The 17,527-nt window shown below is 42.9% G+C and overlaps 1 protein-coding gene across 4 annotated transcripts in view; it reads left to right on the forward strand.

Moving 5' to 3' along the window:
• Positions 1 to 17,527, forward strand: part of LOC125457872 (NLR family CARD domain-containing protein 3-like) — a 46,048-nt gene that overhangs the window by 9,481 nt on the left and 19,040 nt on the right. For all 4 annotated transcript variants that reach the window (XM_048542587.2, XM_048542591.2, XM_048542588.2 and 1 more), the window contains 6 exons: positions 700 to 788; positions 3,918 to 4,055; positions 9,073 to 9,123; positions 11,749 to 13,525; positions 16,509 to 16,595; positions 17,128 to 17,298. In XM_048542587.2, the coding sequence (XP_048398544.2) occupies positions 779 to 788; positions 3,918 to 4,055; positions 9,073 to 9,123; positions 11,749 to 13,525; positions 16,509 to 16,595; positions 17,128 to 17,298 (2,234 nt within the window). In that variant the 5' untranslated portion in view covers positions 700 to 778. The remainder of the gene's footprint in view (positions 1 to 699; positions 789 to 3,917; positions 4,056 to 9,072; positions 9,124 to 11,748; positions 13,526 to 16,508; positions 16,596 to 17,127; positions 17,299 to 17,527) is intronic.

Here is a 17,527-nt window from a genome sequence, read left to right on the forward strand (position 1 = left end):
TGAACAATTGTCAACAAATTTGTGATTGGTCAGAGGTAGTGGAATAGCTTATGGGTATGTGTTTGGGCATGAGTCATCGATCTTCTGAAAAGAAAGCAATTGACTTTCTTTCTGCAGCAATAAAAAGGTTTCAGGCTTGAAGACAGCCAGTTTATTTCCCCTCATCAGTTGCTGTAAGCTGTGTCTGTTCACAAATAAGTCAGAGAATTTTTAAGCCTGAACTAATCACCCTGTTTCTTCTGTAAGCAAGTGAAAGTACCTGGAAAAGGAGGTGTAAGAACAGGTCCTGACAAGCCAAAGGGATCATCTAAGTGAACATTGTGGGCAAGGACCATTGATATGCCTTCCCAGTCTTTTCCTCTGCCTATGATGCCCATGCTGTTTTGTGCCAGTTGATCTGTAATTGTGCGTAGGATTATTTTATAAAGGGATTAGACCTTTAACTAGCGAAGTTATAGGCGGACATTTCATAATTGTTTACCTGTAGCTAGAATCTACTTATCTGAAATAAATAACATTGTTAAGTACAGAAACATGGTCTGTGCTTTCTATCAACCTGGGTCTCAAAGGTAGGTAAAAGATAGGGGCATTTTGCTTACTTTTATAAAATCTTTAATTTCCATTTTGACTATTGGAACATCAGGGCTTGATTTCCACACACTACCCCAATGAGATTTAACAGTATTTCTACTGTTCCAGACAATAAGGACCGACCTACTGAAAAAGACTTTTGCAGAAAATTGCTGTCCCTGGCCTGTAGATCTAGTTTTACAACATCATGGAAAAAGGTAAGCTTAAAATCTTCATCATGGTAAGGGCAACTGAACAGTAAATAGAACTGTGAAGCTATGCAGTGAATTGGTTTTTACAATCACTTCTGTATTTAGTATCTGCAAATGTTTCTGATGAAGTTTCAAGAAGACTGGTTCAAATCTCCTTCTGAAGGTATTGCATAGGAATTTCAAAGGATAAATCTGTGCAGCTCTGGAAACCAACATAATATCAATGTCACGCCCAAATTACCTCCCAAACGCAGCAGGCTAAGGCTCACTGGAAGTTGGGCTTTGGAATTCATTTCCATAAAATTAATGAGCTGTGGATCTTAATCTGTCATTTTACTGCAAGCTGCTGTTTGTGACCTTTAGAAACTGTTAATTCCAGCACTGAGCTGAAATCTGTGCAAGTTGTGGGAGGGCAGACATTGTGTGGTGAATGATTGATTGGCATGGGGATAACATCATGATCAGGCAGAGAGAGAGGACAAGACCATGAACACAGAGTGGGGATGAGCAGTGGCTGACAACATCTTTTGGTTCTGATGTGAAGTTTCTGTCTTCAGATAATTATTTGGCTCACTACATATAAATTGCTCAATGCAGACACATTTGTTCATAGTAGAGCATGATTCATGATAAGGCGAATTTGAAATTGCTCTTTCACCATCATGGAGGTGTTCGAGGAAGTGGGAAGAAGGTGACTCTTACTCATCGTACAGAATTTGGAGTTTGGAATATATCACCTGCAAAGTCAATGTTGAATGAATTGCCTATTATATGTAATAGAGAAGGGCACAGGAAACAAAGGAATACATCAGAAAATATGCAACATCTTTTCTTAAAACTTTAGGAACTCAAATCAGGCCCATAGATTTTCATAAAAATATCATGCAAATGAATTTGTTAAGAGAGTGCAGAGAAAATTGACAGGTTCATAATGTTTTTTTTAAATGAGATCTCCTTTGTCAATGGCTCAGTGTTTATTTGTACAAGATAAAGAAGTGTCAAATGTTTATATTAGCTACTGTTGATATCTTAAATGTCTCACTAATCAAATTTTTATTTGGTTATACCAACGGTAACACATTTTAAAGGAATATTATGATTGAATACTTTTTATAAGCAATCCCACAAAAGCTATTATTACAATAGGATTCATTGGTTCTGTAAAAATTGCACACTAGTGAAATGGCATAATGAATATGCATACTTGGCATGGAGGTGGATAGCAACATGTGTCAAAGTGGAAGATATGAGAGGTCATTGCAGGTGAGTGAAGGTAGAGTGGACATGGAGTGGCATGGGGTGTGGTTAAGGTGAGATGTAATATTCACACAACACAAATGCCAGACTATGACCACCCCAATAAGAGACAATCTAATCACCGCCCCTTGACCATCACTGAATCCTTCAGTATCAACATCTGAGGTGGGGAAGGGGGTGGGTTAACCATTGACCAGAAACTCAACCGGACGCACTGGCTACAAGAGCAGGTTAGAAGCTAGGAATTTTCTGGTGAGTAACTTATGTCCTGCCCTCCCCCCACTAAAAGCCTGACCACCATCTAAAAGGCATGAGTCAGGAGAGTGATGAAATCCCCAACTTGCCCGGATGTGTGCAGCTTCAACACTCAAAAGCTTGACACCATCCAGGACAAAGCATTTGGCACGACACCCACAGGCATCCACTGCCTCCACCACTAACGCTCAGTAGCAGCAGTGTGTACTGTCTGCAAGATGCACTGCAGAAATTTACTAAAGCTACTTCCGTCTAGTAGGACAAGGACAGCAGGTACATGGGAATACCACCACCTTCCAGTTCTCCTCAAAGCCACTCACCATCTTAGCTTGGAAATATATCGGTGTTCCTTCACTGTTGCTGGATCAAAATCCTGGAATTCCCTCCCTAACAGTTTGTGGGTCAACCCACAGCAGGGGGACTGTAATGGTTCAAGAAGGGCAGTTCACCACCACCACCTCAAGGGCAACTAGGGATGGGCAAGAAATGCTGGTCAGCCAGCAACACCTACAACCCTCAAACAAAAACACTTTCAATGTCCTAAATGTTTTCTAATTACTGCTCTGTGATCAGGCAGTTTCTGTTTCACAGGCAGCCAGGCTGGATCGACATGCTGGGACACTTTACTGGCAGAGGGACCAGATGCAGAGAGGATTGGAGGCATATGTTATTAAAACCACAAATAGGGCCTTCTTATAATGCTGATGGAAGTTTGCTGATGGTGGGGCAAGCCCTCCCTGTGTTTGTGTGGAGCATGTAATGCCCCTCCTGCCACAGTTGTGGGTGAGGCCACAAAAGCCAAAATGTAGGCAACTGGTAGTGGTCCCAATACCACAATGAGAGGAGTTTTCACTCCACCCTTGATTTGGCCAAGATTTGGGGTTTTTTTTCTCACTAACCTGCTTGAGGTACATGTTGTCATATAGACCTCAACAGTGACCACTCTTCTCGTAGCGCTGTTGAAGCGTTGGAGTTGCTAGTTCTATAATTGATCTGGCACCGTCAGGAACCATGCTGCCATCCTTCCTTGTGATCTGTAGCATGCAATAAACCCCCATGAGAAGTAGGTCCACTATTTAAATATTCACACTGAAAAGAGAAAAAGATGATGACTCATTGTGTATCCTCAGAAGAGATGACTGACAGTAACTCAAACCCCAATGTCCAGGAAAGGCACAAGCAGAGCCATTTAAGCACCAGAGTTGAATTTTGGTTGCAAAAGAAATGATCCCAGTGTCTAGAGAGACTGGGCTCACACTTCCTTATCTACCAGCCGGGATGTCCAGAAGGGTGCTCGCTGCTGTACTTTGCAATTGGCCAGTAGGCAGTCTTTGATAAAGTTGTTGAGCAGGTTTCGCTGCTGGCAATTGTGGTCTCAGGACCTGCTTTTTAACCCAATGTCACCGTCCTGCATTTCTCGTAAAATTCAGCCTGTTAACTGTCTCTTGCTTCATAGATACTGTTCGACCTGCTGACAACTCTCCAACATTTTCTGTTTTTACTTCAAATTTGCAGCATCCTGGGTACTCCTTCTTTTGTATTAGTCTGTGGAAATGTTTTAGTTTTGTCTTCATCGATAAATTAATTGTTTTAAATCTTGCACCTTTTTTTCTTATTATTAAGGAGATGAAGTTCAGCAGTATTTGGCATCTTTTGAAGAGGATGAAAGTGATTTAGTAACTTCAGCTAAGGGGCTTAAAAACAGTCTTCTACATGATACACAGGATTTGAACATTATTGTAACCAATGTAATAAATGGAGGTAAGAATGTTATACTGTAACAGTATGTTAGGCTGTAACTATGTCTCAAAAATACTTACAATAATGAGAGATCAGAAGGTATTTGGAAATATGTGAGCTCTTTATAATATAGTACATATTAATAGTTATGTTGCAGCTGTTTAGAACATTAGTTCTGCCACATTTGCAATATTGCATATAGTTCTGATTGCCAGACTACCAAAAGGATGTGGAGACTTTGGAGAAGGTACAGAGAAGGATATTACCTAGTCTGGAAGGTGATAGCTGTGAGGAGAGAGTGGACAAACTTAGTTTGTTTTTCACTTGAATGTTGATGAAGAATGATGGGCGATCTGATGGAAGTTTACAAAATTGAGAGGCATGGGTAGTTGGTGTCTTTTTCCCAGACTACAAATGTCAATTACAAGGGAACATAAATTTAATGTAAAAGGGAGAAGTTTGAAGGAGATATTAAGGCAAGCCTTTTACATAGAGGATGGTAGGTGCCTGGAATATGTTGCCAGTGGAGGTGATAGAAGCAGACACAATAGCAGTGTTTAAGAGGCATCTTGACAAATGCCTGATAGGCAGGGAATAGAGTGATATGGACCGCATAGCGGAGAAAGATTTTTAGTTCAGGAGGGTGTCATGTGTCAGTGCTGGCTTGGTGGATCAAGGGATCTCTTTGTGTGCTGTACTGTTCTTTGTTCTTTAACTGTTAATCAGCATTAATGGGGACACCATCCACAGCAATGCCTCCACCAGTCAGAGTCTGCTTGCTAACCAATCAACATGCTGCTCTCATGCAGTAGAAATATTGGTTTTCTCCTTGAATTGGTATTTGTATAAATTGTCCTGATGAACGAAAGATAAAAAACTCAACAAGGTGTGTCTTTTTCTGTCTCTGGGTGGTCCCCTATGGTGGGAGTTGAGAAGTTGCAGAAGGCAGTGACCTGGTGTCAACTTTAATGTTCCCACCAATGTTCAATGCCACAGGTTGGCCTGGAGAACCACTTTAATGTCCAGGCCACAGGAGATGCAGTGATTTGTGCCCACCTTTGATTTTTTTTCTGCTTCTTCTATTTTGTGCCACCTTGGTCCGCAAGAGAGCAGGGAGAATGTCAGAGATTGTGTAGCACTGTTATGTAGCTACAGCTTTATAATGGGGGTTTGTGGAGGCAATATGGAATGTGTGAGTCTGGAAGATGTGTAAGAGTGAAGTAAAGTATCTGGATGTTAGTTGTACATCCTTTGTTCCAGGGACTGGTACTTGCTATTCAGTTGTGGTGTGGACTATTAAGCAGAGTGAGAGGTTGGTGTGGGAGCAGATATCATAATATCACAGATATCACATGCGTTGAACTTGAGTAGCTGAATGAAGTCATTCAATTTCTTATGGTGTGGCTGTCTGAGATTGAGAGATTTGCATTACCAAAAGCTATTGAGGATTATGTGCCAAAAGTGGGTAATTGGAGTGAGTTTCAGCTGTGATCATCTCCTAAATCTGAGAATTAAGCTCAACAGTCTAAAGGGCTGAACACCTTTTGTACATTCCTATATTCTTCCTGTCATGAAACCTCCAGCAGCAGCTGGTGACAATGATAGAGGGAAGGCATTTAGCAAGGGAAGTGAGAGTACTGGTGTGGTGCAGTAGTAGTGCCGCTGCTTCTGGACCAGGAGTCCTGGGTTCAACTCCTTTCTGCTCCAGAGGTGTACAATAACACCTCTGAACAGGTTGGTTAGGAAAATGTAGGACAAGGGAGCTAAGCAAGGACCTCCACAAATAGGAGGCAACAGTAAAGGAGGGCAGCTGGATTAGTGAAATGGTCTCTCATTGGCAAAAAAAGGCATCTCTAGTGGGCAGAGGGTTGATGGAAAGAGGAAGCAGGCAGTCAAAGGAATTCCTCAGTCAAATGTTACCCAAATGATCATTCCATGTAGATATTGTACATAGTTCTTTGTCTAGCCATAATCTTCCTGCCTGTCGTAATGACCAGAGATAACAAGGTGAAGAGCTGGATGAGCACAGCAGGGCAAGCAGCATCAGAGAAGCAGGAAAGCTGACGTTTCGGGCCTTTACCCTTCTTCAGAAATGGGGGAGGGTATGGAGGTTTTGAAATAAATAGGGAGAGAGGGGGTGGCGGATAGAAGATGGATAGAGGAGAAGATAGGTGGAGAGGAGACAGACAAGTCAAAAAGGCGGGGATGGAGCCAGTAGAGGTGAGTATAGGTGGGGAGGTAGGGAGGGGATAGGTCAGTCCAGGGAGGACGGACAGGTCAAGGGGGTGGGATGAGGTTAGTAGGTAGGAGATGGGGTTGGGGCTTGAGGTGGGAGGAGGGGATAGGTTGGAAGAAGGACAGGTTAGGGAGGTGGGGACATACTGGGCTGGTTTTGGGATGCTGTTGGGGGAAGGGGAGATTTTGAAGCTTGTGAAGTCCACATTGATACCATTGGGTTGCAGGGTTCCCAAGCAGAATATGAGGCACTGTTCCTGCAACCTTCGGGTGGCATCGTTGTGGCACTGCAGGAGGCCCAGGATAGACTTGTCGTCTGAGGAATGGGAGGGGGGAGTTGAAATGGTTCGTGACTGGGAGGTGCAGTTGTTTAGTGCAACCGAGCATAGGTGTTCTGCAGAGTGGTCCCCAAGCCTCAGTTTGGTTTCCCCAATGTAGAGGAGGCCACAACGGGTACAGTGGGTACAATATACCACATTAGCAGATGTGCAGGTGAACATTTGCTTGATGTGGAAAATCTTCTTGGAGCCTGGGATGGGGTGAGGGGGGAGGTGTAGGGGTAGGTGTAGCACATCCTGCTGTTGCAGGAAAAAGTGCCAGGTGTGGTGGGGCTCCAACCTTATCGTTCCCCAACCCCGCACCGCCCGCTTCTATCTCCTTCGCAAAATCCACAAAGCGGACAGCCCTGGTCAACCCATTATCTCCGCCTGCTCCTGCCCCACTGAACGTATCTCCACCTGTCTTAACTCCATTTTCTCCCCCTTGGTCCAGGAACTCCCTATCTATGTCTGTGACATCACCCACGCCCTCCACCTCCTCCAAAATTTCCAATTCCCCAGTTCCCAACACATCATCTTTACCATGGACGTCCAGTCCCTATACACCTACATTCCCCATGCAGATGGCCTAAAGGCCCTCTGCTTCTTCCTGTCCCGCAGACCCGACCAGTCCCCCTCCACTGACACCCTCATCCGCCTAGCCGGACTCGTCCTCACCCTCAACAAGTTCTCTTCCAATTCCTCCCACTTCCTACAGACAAAGGGGGTGGCCATGGGCACCCACATGGGCCCCAGCTATGCCTGCCTCTTGGTAGGTTACGTGGAACAGTCCCTCTTCCGCATCTACACAGGCCCCAAACCCCACCTCTTCCTCCGTTACATTGATGACTGTATCGGCGCCACCTCGTGTTCCCACAAGGAGCTTGAACGGTTCATCCACTTCACTAACACCTTCCACCCCAACCTCAAGTTCACCTTCTCTGATACCTCTCTCACCTTCCTGGACCTCTCTGTTTTCATCTCTGGCAACCATCTGGAAAACGATATCCATTTCAAACCCACAGCTACCTAAAATATTCCTCCTCTCACCCATCTTCCTGCAAAAATGCCATCCCCTGTTCCCAATTCCTTCGCCTCTGCCGCATCTGCTCCCAGGATGAGGCATTCCACCCTCATATATCTCAAATGTCCTCGTTATTCAAGGACCGCAACATCCCCCCCCGCAATGGTCGAGAACGCCCTCGACCGTGTCTCCCGCATTTCCCGCAACTCATCCCTCACACCCCTCCCCGCAATAACAACCAAAACAGAATACCCCTTGTCCTCACGTACCACCCCACCAACCTCCAAATCCAACGCATCATCCTCCAACACTTCCGCCATCTGCAATCCGACCCCACCTCCAAAGACAATTTTCCATCCCCACCCTTGTCTCTGCCTTCCGGAGAGACCACTCTCTCCAGGACTCACTTGTCCACTTCACAGTCCCCTCCAGCCCCACCACGCTGGCACTTTCCCCGGCAACCACAGGAAGTGCTACACTTGCCCCTACTCCTCCCCCCTCACTCCCATCCCGGGCCTCAAGACTTTCCATAACAAGTGAATGTTCACTGATACATCTGCCAATGTGGTATACTGCATCTGCTGTTCCCTTTGTGGCCTCCTCTACATTGGGGAAACTAAGCTGAGGCTTAGGGACCGCTTTGCAGAACACCCATGCTCGGTTTGCACTAAACAACTGCACCTCCCAGTCGCGAACCATTCCAACTCCCCCTCCCATTCCTCAGTCGACATGTTCATCCTGGGCCTCCTGCAGTGCCACAACGATGCCACCTGAAGGTTGCAGGAACAGTTACTCATATTCCGCTTGGGAACATCGTAGCCCAATGGTATCAATGTGGACTTCACAAGCTTCAAAATTTCCCCTCCTCCAACAGCATCCCAAAACCAGCCCAGTTTGTCCCTGCCTCCCTAACCTGTCTTCCTCCCACCTATCCCCTCCTCCCACCTATCCCCTCCTCCCACTTCAAGCCCCACCCATATCTCCTACCTACTAACCTCATTCTGCCCCCTTGACCTGTCTGTCCTCCCTGGACTGACCTATCCCCTCCATAATTCCACACCTATACTCACCTTTACAGGCTCCATCCCACCTCTTTGACCTGTCTGTCTTGTCTCCACCTATCTTCTCCTCTATCCATCTTCTATCCACCTCCCCTGCTCTCGCTATTTATTTCAGAACACCTTCCCCACCCCCATTTCTAAAGAAGGGTCTCGGCCCGAAACATCAGCCTTCCTGCTCCTCTGATGCAGCTTGGCCTGCTGTGTTCATCCAGCTCTACACCTTGTTATCTCAGATTCTCCAGTTTCTACTATCTCTGTCATAATGACCAGATGCCAGTGGATTAAAGAATCCCTGTCTCACCATCTTTGGGCTGTCAGTGTGTTCACATTCTTTTTTGCGCTACTTCTATTTGTGCTTGCTTCCTGACACTAACTTTCTCTTTCTATTTTTATACTTTCAGATTCCCGAGAACTACAACCTGAGCAGGTAGACCATTTCCAAGAGGAAGAAGGTGAGCAACTCCATGTCACTGTTGAGGAAACGCTATCACCTAATTTGACACTCTCAGCCTCCAGCTCAGATATTGCCATTGTGCATCTCTTAGACACTCCTGAACAGTTAGTCATTGGGCATGAGCAGGCTACAGCCAGGCTTGGGGCAAACAATAATCTGTGCACCTGTTCACCAGAGAGTGACGTTGCGGCTGGGTTCTGGGTATAGATGACTCAGGTAAGATCTGTGATACATCACTCAGGAGAATGTTGATGAGCTGCCCACCAAGATGCATTAGTATGCCTGCCTTTTGTTGTTGTCAAGCTGCAGTGTGGCCCAGGGCATCACATAGAGTTTAGAGTTAGGATTGCAAAGCTACAGCCGTGTGGAGCAGCCCCATAGGGCAAAATCTTGCTACCCCGCTTCAAAATGACAGTATGTTTGTTCTTACCAACACCACTTTGTCAGTGCCCTTGCTGATGTCTGCCGGGCAGTCAGTCCAGACAAAGGAGAATTATGCCGAGGTGATACAGTCCAAACTGAGGCCTTGAGACATAATCTGGCTCAAGTGTGTCAATTGGAGCCAGCCTCCCTCCAGCCATCTTTCAGTCTGAGGCAGTAAAGGAACACTTGCACAGGCAAAGGCAGGCACTAAGGGGTTACTCAAGATGTACAGCTCACTTCTACTTCTATAATTGGATGTGATTTTTCTCAGCTTAAAATGTTAGTGAGAATATTTGTGTGGGAGGCCCTTATTGTTGGATACTGGTCAAGGGGACTGATGAGGCATTTGGGATAGATGCACTGAGGGAGTTGTGAGGCCACAGTGGTCAGTGAGACAGGTTTGTTAGAAATGGAGTCTGAGAATGCGTTCCTTGACAGTACATCAGCATATCAGAGACGAAGGATTCCTGTCTCTTCCTCATCCTGAGACAGACTCCATATTCCTATAGCTATGTTTTCATGCTTACTGTGTTTTGGAGGACACAGCAGACCAGCACGCATATCAGAGCCTGGGTTGTGTACTGTAGAGTCTCCCATGAAATATCAACGCAGAAGAACTATTTCTTGAGCAGGTCAATTGTCTGCTCTGCTAGAATTGTTGGTATTCCACAGCTTATATCGCCACTTTATTTGTGTGGTTAGCTGGTGGTTGGACTCATCAGCCACATGCTCTCCCATGGATCGCTCTCCCTGAGCAGCAAAACTAATTTTAATGCTGCCAAGCACCTATAGAAGTCCAAAGTCAGTGGGTACAGTTGACCAATGCAAAATGAATGTCTTCTAGTTGTTGCTGGATAACAAACATTCATTTATGTGATGCTGTTTTCATGGTCGAACAGCAAGTGGCTATATATATATATAATGGCAGCTTTTGTGGTTCCTGTATCTCCTGTGTTAGCTGTAACAGAATAGAGACCAATTTTGTGCCCATATGCCAACTCAAATGATAGATTACAGTTTTTGTCAGACTTTTGATGCACAAGAAGCATAGTCAAAGTAGATGAAAATCTAGAGGCTCCTGTTTGATGTTTCAAAAAAATCACTTTGTGGCACATAATTTATATTGATTGATTTATTTATTGTCACATGTACCAAAATACACAATAACACACAATACTGGAGCCCCGAAAGGATGAGTCCTCACCCCCCTGCTGTACTCTCATTATACCAACGACTGTGTTGCCAAATTCCAAATGAACACCATCTACTAGTTCACTGATGACAGCACTATAGTGGGATGAATATCTCGCATCGATGAGTCAAACTACAGAAGGGAAATAGAGGGCTTGGGGACATGGTGCAATGAAAACAACCTCTCTCTCAACATTGACAAAAACTAAAGAACTGACCATTGACTTCAGAAAGAAAGGAGGAGAACATGTCCCCACCTCCACCAACAGAACTGAGGTTGAGAGGGTGGAGCATCAAGTTCCTTGGATTGACGAAAACTGACAAGCTGCCTTGGACATGCCATGTAGATGTGATGGTCAAGAAGATACAACAACACCTCTTCATCAGCAAGTTCAGGAAATTTGTCCATAAGGTCCCTCACCAACATCTACAAATGCACCATTGAAAACATATTGTCTGAGTACATAATGGCCTGGTACGGCAACTGCTCTGCCCAAGACTGTAAGAAACTATAGAAGGCAGTGTATATAGCGCAGACCATCACAGAAGCCAACCTTTTGTCCATGGGCTAATACAAGGTTCGCTGCCACAGAAGGGCTTCCCACATCAAACACCCAACGCACCCTGGTAATGATCTCCTAAAACGTCTGTCAGGCAGAAGATACAGAAGCCTGAACACACCCACCGGCAGGTTCAAGTACAACTTCTCCCTGCTATCATTAGACTGATGAATGGACTCTGTAACTTCAAATAAGACTGATCTTACTTACATTGATCTTGTCAAGCGCACACCCTGTGCAATGTAACCTGTTTGCCTATGACTAAGTCTTTTTTGAACTGTATATCCTTTGCTTACTATGGTCTGCCTGTACAGCTTGTAAACAAAGCTTTTCCCTGTATTTCGGTACATATGACAGTAAATAAATCAGGCAATCAAATTAATCAATCAATCGAGTTGTAATGATTACATACCTGAGATTACATATTTTGATTCCTATTTGTATTACAGATGATGCTTTTTATGATCTGCAAAAGACCCACATCAAGGTTTTGAAAGAAAATTGTGTATACATAACAGACCCCACAGCTAAAAAATTTGCAAATCTATGGATTGTCAATAGCAATGTATACCCTCTGAATCATAAAGCCTCACCACAGGTGGGGATGGATCAGAATGTGATGTCAATCCATCCCCTCAGCTATACAGAGATTTTAACACCTACGCATGGAGATGGAAAACCTCACAGAATCATTGTAACAAAGGGAATGGCTGGCATTGGAAAAACAGTTTGTGTAGAGAAGTTAATTCACGACTGGGCTGCTGGTTCTACATTGTCAGAATTTGACTTCATGTTTTTGTTTTCCTTCTGTAAGCTGAATATGCTGTCAGAAAGGTCTTTGAGCCTGGTCCAACTTCTCCAACATTACTACCCACACATGAAAAATTGTGAAAAGATTCTAATCAGCAAGTCAGTCAAATCCTTGTACATATTTGATGGATTAGATGAAAGCATTCAAGGGCTGGATTTTGAAAACCAACTAGCCTGCTATGATGAGAATGCATTAATATCACTTGGATCATTGCTCACAAATCTCATCAGAGGCAATCTTCATTCGTCAGCTTCAGTTTGGATAACAACCCGACCAGCAGCCATAGAGCAAATTCCTCTCTGCTACATTGACAGACTGACCGAAATAAAAGGATTTTGTGAGCAGCAAAAGAAGGAATTTTTTCACAAGAAATATGAAAATAGGCACCTGGCAGAGAAAATGATTGCAATTGTGAACAAAGAGCAGCGTCTATCCCCTCTATGCGACATGCCAATTTTCTGCAGTGTTTTATCAGTAATTTTGGAGGATGCACTTGAATCATTTCAGAATTGTGGACTTGGTGATTACGCGCCAGTAGCAATTACATCTGTCTTCACCAAGTTCTTAGTGTATGCTTTCTCCCACCAACAGCAAAAATGTGAGTATTTAACTCCAAAGAAGCAGACCATTGATGCGTTGTTGGAGTCAAAGCAAAAAGCTATCTTCAATTTGGGGAAATTGGCTTTCGATCTACTGAGAGGCCAGACACAGACATTTTATGAGAAAGATTTAAAACTTTACAATGTTGACACTTCCCTGGCAGAAAGTGGATTTTGCAAAGAGATCGTTGTGGGAAATGCAAGTCCTTCAAACAAGGCCTTCTGTTTTGTGGATAGGTCATTGCAGGAATACTTTGCTGCGTTGTATGTTTTCCTGTCATTAAACAACAACAAGGATAATGCTTTAAACACTGTGGCGAATCCAAAAACATTACGGAAACGTGAAAAGTCCACTTATTCCCAAGTCTGTAAACAGGCCTATAAGGAAGCGATCAAAAGTTCCTGTGGTCACTTTGACCTATTTCTCAGATTCCTTTGTGGATTAGGGACAAAACAAAATCAGCAAATGTTGAAAGGGCTGATGACAAGTTGTGAAATGAATCATGATGATATAACAAAGATCGTTCAAATTTTCAAAAAGAAATTGCAGGAAGATATTCCTCCAGAAAAATGCATTACTATTCTACAATGTTTGAGTGAATTAGAGGATTATTCACTGGTGAAAGAGACCAGAAAGTTTGTTGCCGCTGGTGCTGTTACTTCTCGGACACTTATGCCAGCAGAATATTCAGCACTGGCGTTTGTTCTGCAAATGTCATATGGAGATGTGGAGACATTAGATTTATCACAACACAAGATATCTTCAGTTGGACTCCAGAGACTGGTGCCAGTTCTGCATCTCTTTACCAGTTTAAAGTAAGGATTTCTACTTCTCTTTGATCAATAATTCATTTACAAAGCAGTAATTTTGAACTCATGTATAAACTGGTTTGGTTATTTGTAGAGGGCACAATGAACAGTTGTCAAAATCAGGTGCAGGTTTGGAGATACAAAATGAATCTGTGTTCATTCAAAGTGATGCAGGCCGCATACTTGCTTTATAAATTCTCTTCATTATCATGAGTGTAATTAGTCCTACCTTCATTGCTGAGCAACTGTGTGCCTCAGCAAGGGGCCCAAAACTGTGAAAGTGGCCGACACGGTGGCTCAGTGGTTAGCACTGCTGCCTCACAGTGCCAGGGACCCAGGTTTGATTCCACCCTTGGGTGACTGTCTGTGTGGAGTTTGCACATTCTCCCCGTGTCTGCGTGGGTTTCCTCTGGGTGCTCCGGTTTTCTCCGACAGCCCAAAGATGTGCAGGCTAGGTGGATTGGCCATGCCAAATTGCCTGTAGTGTTCATGGATGTGTAGATTAGGTGGGTTATAAGGTGATGGATCTGGGTGGGATGCTCTGAGAATTGGTGTGGACTTGTTGGGCCAAAGGGCCTATTTCCACATTGTAGTTATTCTGCACTAAAGAAGGGATGCACTGCAACTGGAGGAAGTAACAAAGCTTCTTCACCAGCCTCTCTGACGTAGAGAAAAATCTGAACAATGGTAGAACAAGGGAAAGAGTGGGCTGTGTTCTCAGGCCTTGCTGGAGGAGATAAAAATGTGGAGAGAAGTGCTGTTTATGAAGGGACTCATGAGGCACTCCAAGTATTTCAGACAAAAACGTTGAGGCTGTGTAACTTTGAGTCTGCACTCCTGGCTTTGATAGCCAAAGTCTTTAATGCAGGGCTTCAAAAATTTGAATGAATTCACGTAAGTGGTGTAGATCTGGAAATTCATCTTCAAATGCCACTGGTCTTCGTCACCGTTCATTGCATTACACTACCCCGTCCGTAACACATCAACTGACAGACTCTTTCAATGAAGACTCATGTCTAACATTCAACCTACAGCATATCCTCACAAACTTACTCATAATGCCAGCTCACAACACATCTCATAGTTTTCACCCATTGCCAGCTATTTAAATATGACAATACATGACCCAAATATATTGTCCCATACTGACTTAACTACTTCTGACTCTACATATAGACAAAGAGACCTACAACCAGAGACAGCGAGAGCTAATAGTTGATGGACAGACCTGTGACTCTTAGTACTCATCGAGAAGATGGTTCTTGCTAGTATTAGAGAAGTCATTGTTGACTTCATGCGAAAAGTGGGGCAGAAGCCGTAGAAGATAATGGCATCTTCACACTTAACCCAAGAAAACAAAACTGGACATTCTCTTTCAAAGCAGATAGGTGTGGTAGGGGTTGCTGGGTCAGGTAGGCCCATTGAATGGACATAGTGTGATTGGTGAAGATGGAGGCGTGGGGTCCTCGCTGCCACAGGCTTCCTGTGTGGCCCACAGAGTGGCTTATCAGCAAGGCTTGCCAAAGTGGGGAGGTCAGCAGATTTTATCTACTTAGGTGAGCTCCCTCCAACTTCCAACAAAGGGCAAACTGTCTTCCGCATTCCCACTGCTAATAAAACTCCATGATATAAGGAAAATGATGGACACTCCACCTCGCAATTACTCTCGCCATTTTATGCCTTGATGTCTTCCAACCCATTCCCAAGGGCTGTGTTACTTTCTGTCAGAACTGTTCCTTTCAAAATGTTTACATATATGACACTGAGAAAGAAAATTATGTCAAGGTTTTTTGCATTGCACTTATCAATAGCCCTTTATGTTGATATTGTTGTGACAGTCTTGATAAATACCAGACAATAAACTTGTATAAAATATGAAAAATGTTTTTGGAAGTAAGTTTAATGTTTTCAATCACAAGTATTAAACGGTGAAGCACTCGCTGCCTGAACAAAAAGTACAACTTCAAATAGATTTTACAATCCACTGTTCCTTAAAGCAACTCAGTTGTGCATATTTTCAAAGGATGCTGGTAATTTTATTTAAGTGCTGTGTTTCTGTCAGTATACTCCAGTTTATTTCCAAGAAAAAAAATCTTCAAGAGTAAACTGTCTCTATTTTCTGAGAATCAATATATTTGTCCCTCAGGTATGGAAAAGAATCAACAAATCTCGCCATATTGGCTTCTGCAGTCTGATTCCTACCTTTCTTATCCTTGTCATCTAACATTTTGTAATTAAGCATCCCAAAGTTTAATACATTGACTTTCCTTTTATATAAGTACTCACCAATTCCTTTCAATAGCTCATTTCAACATGTCTGTAAAGGTTAATGTCTAACAAATTTGGATCTTGTTCCACCATGCCATCTTGTTCAAAATTGCACATTTCCACGTCCATTGAAAACCATGCATTGTTACTGCTGACTTACGCACTTCAACTGTTCACAAAAACTATCAGTTAAATAAAAACAAGTTTTTCTTTTAGTATCCTCTCTGTTAGTAGATTTTCCAAGAACATTTGAGATCAATCTGACCACTGACTTTCTGAAGGAAATCCCTAGTTTCACAAAGCAGTCCTGCAACTTTAAACATATCATCAATTACTGGCTGCCAGAGAGAACAGGGACAGAGGAGGGAATAAATGGTGGGCTAGTTTTCTTGTATTGAGCAAGTGGCTCTCTTGCTTTCATTAAAAATCCAAAAACTGAACTATATTCTGGTAAACACAGTCATAGTTTGTCTGACCAATATGGGGCTCTGTTTAACAGTCATATGCTGAATCTTTCTTGCTCAATTAGGAATGAACAACAATATTAGTCTAGTGAGTGACATTTATATTCATATTCACCATTGCAACTTTAACATAATACAGTATTGTGAAAGTGACAAAGATATTGGAAAACATTGTGCTTGTGACATGTATGTCTTTCATGGCATCAAAATATATGGTATTTTGGTTCCAATTTTATTTGTGATCTATTTCCATTTAGAATGATTGGATCGAATTTGGGAGATTCTGGAGTCAAGATATTGTCACAAATGATGGCAAGTCCAGACTGTAAATTGCAAAATCTGGAGTAAGTCGTAAAATCCTTGTGCTTAATGCCTAAGGCAACTTGTCCATTATCCTTCTTCCCGTGGTGTATTACATAAGTCATCTACTGGTTGCCGGTTGCATTTCCCTGGCAATGAGTTTAGAAAATGGAAATCGAGTTGTGAAAGAGAAAATAAATTTGTTTGGAAATGCTTGCTTATCACTTAAGTAGCCTAACATTAAGTGGTGAGATTTGTTTCGTTGGAATCATTATTATGCCCAAATTGTTTCTAAGCTACTCAGGGCAAAATTGATTTGTTATATTTTTGTGTGTTAAGTAACCATGTAAATGGATATCTCATAATGTGAACTACAGTACACTTACAAAACATAGTGTTTTCTGGATCAATTGACTTGCAACAAAAGGCAAACATTTTGAGGCTTAATAAACGGTGAATGATTGTCGTAAAACTTTCAAGAGTCAGTAAACTCTAAAATGGCATGATAAAAAATAATTTCTAGACAATATTTAGATTTGTAATTTTAATGACATTCGTTCTTTCTGAAATGTATAGGTTGGAAAAAAATGATCTGACACATAAATGCTGTGAGACACTCGCTTTCATTCTGAGCAGCAGTAGAATGCTGTCAAATCTAAACCTGAGTAATAACAGTCTTGGCGATAGAGGCATACGTATATTGTCTAATGCTCTGAAGGCTGCTCAGTGCAGGGTACAGAAACTGAAGTAAGTGAAATAGTTGTACATCAATGACTTCAAATGTTTTATGTCCAGATATGAGAACATTCATGGTACCTACAGAACTTTGCCATTAAGACCTTCTGTCTGGTTCTTTTGTTTGACATCTGACAGCACAAGTTCCACTTTTCTGTCTCACCAATGTTGGCTAAAATCTAATTGTCCTGACTCTATTCATACGACTTTCTAAACCATTATTATTGCTCCTTTCCTTAAA

Source organism: Stegostoma tigrinum, chromosome 14, assembly GCF_030684315.1.
Source record: "Stegostoma tigrinum isolate sSteTig4 chromosome 14, sSteTig4.hap1, whole genome shotgun sequence".
In the NCBI taxonomy this organism is placed as follows: Eukaryota; Metazoa; Chordata; class Chondrichthyes; order Orectolobiformes; family Stegostomatidae; genus Stegostoma; species Stegostoma tigrinum.